At 40.5% G+C, this 5,977-nt stretch overlaps 1 protein-coding gene across 1 annotated transcript; it reads left to right on the top strand.

Moving 5' to 3' along the window:
* Positions 1–728: 728 nt before the first annotated feature.
* Positions 729–1,176, top strand: LOC308513485 (large ribosomal subunit protein uL29). Its single transcript, XM_081083576.1, has one exon. It carries the CDS (start codon positions 769–771, stop codon positions 1,138–1,140), a length of 372 nt encoding a protein of 123 aa, XP_080939702.1. The 5' UTR covers positions 729–768; the 3' UTR covers positions 1,141–1,176.
* Positions 1,177–5,977: the final 4,801 nt, after the last annotated feature.

Raw genomic sequence — 5,977 nt, 5'->3', positions numbered from 1 at the left:
ATTTTTGTGCATCTGGCCTCTAGTATATAAATAAATAGAAGCTACTACTAAAAATTACCTGCCTACTGCAGTGGATTGATTTTCCTAAGTCAAGTGGAAATCCTTTGACTTGATTCTTTCATATGGTAATGATTGATTTGAAAGAGATTTAAAATGCATGCCATGTATATAAGTAGTTCTATTAATATGATTACTTGTCATACTATATACCAGTGCCCGATTTTCTAAGATAGTAAGATGGAGATCTCATTTCTCAGAGCAAAAGGTAATGAAATGGAGTAAAAAGGAAAATCTATTGTTTTCATTTTGTGTGATTTTTGTCAAGATTTTTAATTAGTTTCCAAGCTTAAGGAAAACACTTTTAGTTTTTGCCCCTCCAGTATGATATTGGGTGTGGGTTTGTCATATATGACCTTTGCAATATTGACATATAGTCCCACTTTGCTGAGTTTTTATCACAAATGGATGCTGAATTCTATCAAATGTTTTTTTCTGCATCTTTTGATATGATCATTTGTTTTTTATCCTTCATTTTGTTTATGTAGTATATCATATTTATTGATTTGTTGAGATTGTACCAACCTTGAATTGCAGGAATAACTCCCACTTGATCATAGTGTATGATCTTTTTAATATATTGCTGGATCTGGTTTGCTAATATTTTAATATTGTTGTAATGTACCCCACGAATCACAGAAGGACGCTTCAAGAAGTAGAATTAGCCTCTTTCTCTCCAAGCAGGCGGCGGCGGCGGCGGGGTGTTCAGCTATGGCCAAAATTAAGGCTCGGGACCTTCGCGGCAAGAAGAAGGAGGAGCTGCTCAAACAGCTGGACGACTTGAAGGTGGAGCTGTCCCAGCTGCGCGTAGCCAAAGTGACAGGCGGCGCAGCTTCCAAGCTTTCTAAGATCCGAGTTGTTCGCAAGTCTATCGCCCGTGTTCTTACCGTCATTAACCAGACTCAGAAAGAGAACCTCAGGAAATTCTACAAGGGCAAGAAGTACAAGCCCCTGGATCTGCGGCCCAAGAAAACACGCGCCATGCGCCGCCGGCTCAACAAGCATGAAGAGAACCTGAAGACCAAGAAGCAGCAGCGGAAGGAGCGGCTCTACCCCCTACGGAAGTATGCGGTCAAGGCCTGAGCATCGTGGCGTCAATAAAGCACACACTGGCTGACTGTTAAAAAAAAAAAAAAAAAAAAAAAAAAAAAAAAAAAAAAAAAAAAAAAAGAAGTAGAATTAAAGAGTCACATTTATTGCAATCCGGAACTACGAGGGGGGCATGCACTCCAAATCTCCCAGTGCCCTCCTCAGCCCAACACCAGATTTATATAGGCAAAGATCACAAAGGTATCGATTACATCCCAGGGTTTGGAATGAGGAACCTGGTTTGCAAAAAAAGCAGTTTACAGAATCAGACTTAGGCATGTTAGCTAAATTATAGTTCTGGGTCTCCGGATCACTGAGTTGACATAAACACATTATCTAGAGCCCTCGGGTCTTGGGACCACCGAGTCAACAGGAACGCGTTATCTGTGGCCACTGAGGCAATTTAGGATCATTGTGCTGTCCTGTTTCCCAGGTACAGAAGAATGTTCTTCCATAGCCAGTAAGATCACAATCAATGGGATATTTACATTACAATCAATAAGGTATTCAATCGAATGGGATGATTTATACAATTCAGAAAATCAAAATAACTTTTCTATCGTTAAAGCAAATAAGTACAGAAGCCAAACAGCAGGGTTAAAGTTAAACTACAGTTTCCACCTGAGATGATTGCTACCATACTTCAATATAAGCTTCTATGTTCATCTGGAATATTGGTCTATACTTTTCTTTTTTTGTAGTGTCTTTATCGGGTTTTTGAAATTAAGATTATGCTGGCCTCATAAAATGAGTTTGGGAGTCCTTCCTCTTGAATTTTTCTGGACTAGTTTGAGGATAGGTGTTCTTTTTTGAATGTTTTGTAAAATTCGCCTTTGAAACTACCAGTCTAGGACTTTTGTTTTTTGGGCGTTTTTGGATTACTGCTTCAATTCCACTAGTTTTGATATGGAATTTTTGGACTGGAAACTGGATTCTCTGTCTGCTGGAGTCGAAGAATGAATCCATGGATAGAAGATGGTATAGCAAAGGTGGAGATTTATTGAAGAACAAGTGCAGACTCCCACATGGGGAGTCGGAAAGATTCCCACAGAAAGGACTCCCACGTGAGGAGGGGGTTAGGTTCCCATGGACTTCCTGTTTCCATGGTTTATAAAGGCTGTCGTTCCTGTGTCCTGATATCCCCTCTGATAGATCAATATTCCCTTTCGAATTGGTTAATATAATGACTACTGAGTTTCTCCTTCCTCATTGTCCTCTACAACTTCTGGGCTTTCTTCCTTCTTTATTTTGAAAATATAGACCTTTCTTGGCTACTTCCAGTTCTCTCCTCTTATGGAAATACACCTGTTGCTGCTTCCTTATCTTATGTAAATGAAACTGTTGCTGCTTCCTTGTCTTATGGAAATGTAACTGCATTTGGCTTCCTTGTCTTATGGAAATGTACCTTCTCCCCATCTGTAGCCTTGTTTTTTTTTTCCCATGGACCCCCAATTCTAAAAATTCCCTAAACCTGTCTATATTCCCCTAAAATTTTTGTTTCAGTTTCAAACAGTCTATTCATATTTTCTGATTATTCCTAATTCAGTTGTGAAAGATTGTATGTTTCTAGGAATTTATCCTTTTCATCCAGATTGTTCAATTTGTTGGCATATAGTTGTTCATAGTTTCTCATAATCCTTTGTGTTTCTTTGGTGTCAGTTGTGACTTCTCCTCTTTCACTGATGATTTTATTTGTTTGGATTCTCTCTCTCTCTCTCTCTATTTTTTTTGTTCAATACGAGTCTAGTTAAAGGCTTGTCAATCTTGCTTATCTTTTCAAAGAACAAGGTTTTGTTTTCATTGATCTTTTGTATTTTATTTTTAATCCATTTCATTTATTTATGCTCTAGTCTTTATTCTTTCCTTCCTTCTACTTAATTTGGGCTTTGTTTGTTGTTCTGTTTCAAGTTCCTTTAGGTGTAAATGTTAGAAATAAGGCGAGCCCCCAAACCAGGAGTCCTGGCAGAACATAAAGGATACTCAGGAGCCAGACAGTAAGGCAAATATCTTTACTCCTACAAGAGGGTGAGCATACTGAGCAGGCAGTTCACTGGGTGTTTTATGCCTGACAAAGGTCATCTGTCTCTCACTCTTGATTGGAAGAGCTTAGGCTCACAGTCTTGCATGATTGGCTAATTTAAAGGAAAAGGGAGAGGTTGAAATGGGTGGCCTCCAGAGGAGCTGCAAGTCACATAAGACAAAATACAGGCAGTCCTCGGTTTACGTTGGACTTGATGTATGTTGTTTGTGGCTACATTGCCATCTCCCATTTACAGTATTTATGTATATAAAAAAAAAGTCCCATCATTTCGACGTATGTACATATGTGCTTTATGTTTTTTTATTATTTATTTACCACAAGTAAAGATTTTTTTTATTATTTATTTACCACAAGTAAAGGTCAGGAATTGTTATCTTTCTTTTAATTTTTTTTTAAATATATTTTATTGATTTTTTACAGAGAGGAAGGGAGAGGGATAGAGAGTTAGAAACATCGATGAGAGAGAAACATCGATCAGCTGCCTCCTGCACATCCCCCGCTGGGGATATGCCCGCAACCCAGGTACATGCCCTTGACCGGAATCGAACCTGGGACCTTTCAGTCCGCAGGCCGACGCTCTATCCACTGAGCCAAACCAGTTTCGGCTCTTTTAATTTTTTTTACTGTTTCACTTCATTCCTACTGTGTATGTGCTCCATGTGAATGACGTAGGTGCTTATGTAGGTGGATTCCAACTTACGGCAAAAATTGCGTTACGTGGCACGGTAGGACCGGATCTCCGATGTAACCTGAGGACCTACTGTACCAGTTTCCTAAAGTTGTTAATCCCTGTAGGGCCTTAGTGATGGTCCAGCTGGCTGTGTTGTCAGGGATGAGTATACAACATTGGCCTCCTAACATTTGACAAACTACTCCTTTTTCTGCCAGAATCATATCCAAGGCCAGCCTATTCTCCCACATCATCCTGCTGGTGGCATTTAGTTGTTTGGCTATGCATTTAACTGCATCTCAAGTATAGTTAACAAACCTTTGTTGATTATAATAAATATAATTAATACAACCCACATTCATGTTTACAGTGCACCACCAGAACAGGACAGAGTCAAACTCTGCAGCAATCTGATTTCTAGCCTTAAACTCATTTGGCACTCCTCTTGGAACCCCAATGGAATCTATGTAAATATGGGGATCAAAGGAGCCCCCTGGACACTCTCCTCTTCCTAGTCCAGCCGTGGGCAAACTATGGCCCGTTTGAAATGAATAAAACGAAAAAAAAAGACCGTACCCTTTTATGTAATGATGTTTACTTTGAATTTATATTAGTTCACACAAACACTCCATCCATGCTTTTGTTCCGGCCCTCCGGTCCAGTTTAAGAACCCATTGTGGCCCTCGAGTCAAAAAGTTTGCCCACCCCTGTACCTAGTCTGTCTGTTTGTTGAATAAGCTTTACAATATGCCAAAGTGATAGGGATAGCCAATTGTATCAGAGAGCAAGTTCTGCTCCAATTGCTGGGGAAGGCCACAAGTAATGGTCCCCAAAAATACAACCAGACATCAGCACAGGTAGACAGTGCAGAATGAATGCCTTTTGAGGATACTCGGCCATTTCAAGTAAATTTCCCATAAACTCAGAGTACTGTTCCCTCACCTTGAGAGGCAGGAGGTATAGTTAACATAGGAGGACAGGGGACTGATTGTTTTGGGGGATTCTTGCTCTTTACCTCTGTTGGATGGGAACAACAGGGAAAGATTCTTACAGGAAGTGTTTCCCCAGGCAGTTTCCTCTTGGTACAAGGCAAGCATACATTCAATCCCATTACTGTCTGAGGTCCATTGAATGGAAATGGGACCATTTGGGCCTCTAGCCTTCCTGCCATGCAAGCATAATAGTCACTTTTATTTAGGGCATGTACAGAATATTTAATCCATTCCCCCAAGGCATTCATTCCCTTATATCCTACTTCTATTTATATGGTGATGGCAGTGGTCGGCAAACTACGGCTCACGAACCACATGTGGCTCTTTGACCCCTTGAGTGTGGCTCTTCCACAAAATACCATGTGTGGGCAATTGAAATTTCATGGCCCATGTGCAGAAGTTGGTTTTCGGCCTTGGCGAGTCTATTTTGAAGAAGTGGCATTAGAAGAAGTGGGGAGTGGACATATAGAGAGGATGAACGAAAGGAGATAGATGAAACAAGTATGCAAGACGAGTGTGGATGGGAGAGTTGGAAGGGATCGACCTCAGCGAACATACCTCAATCAGATTGAGGACTTTTTAGCAAAGACCAGCTTAGGAGTGCCCTAATTAAGTTAATAACAATGTACCTACCTATACAGTTTCAGTTTAAAAAATTTGGCTCTCAAAAGAAATTTCAGTTGTTGTACTGTTGATATTTGGCTCTGTTGACTAATGAGTTTGCCAACCACTGGCCTAGGGGATCTTGTCCTGTGACATCTACTCCTAAATCTAGACCTAAGCAATCTTTTGTCCTAAAGGCTAAAATATCCAAGTCATTCAAGTTATCTATAATCAATAACTTAACTGGATAAACATGGTCCAGATTGTACACATTTCCCCAGCCCACATTGTAAGCCCCTGCAAGTTGCCAGATCCTTAAAGCAAATAGACAGCTTACAGTTTCTTCAGTGTTAATTTCAAGGGGCTATGACCTGGCATGGCCATCCAAGTTGAGGTATCTCCACTGGAGAAGCTGGTGGTCCCCCCTTAACCTGTGTGTGATGGGACCAACCTTGTTCTGTAGTCTGAACAGCAGTCTCATTGGTAAGCAAGACAAGGTAGGGTCCTTCCCAGGAAAGTTTAAAC

Source organism: Myotis nattereri (genome assembly GCF_964212035.1).
Source record: "Myotis nattereri genome assembly, chromosome: 1".
Classification (NCBI taxonomy): domain Eukaryota; kingdom Metazoa; phylum Chordata; class Mammalia; order Chiroptera; family Vespertilionidae; genus Myotis; species Myotis nattereri.
This window is presented reverse-complemented; position numbering and strand designations above follow the sequence as displayed.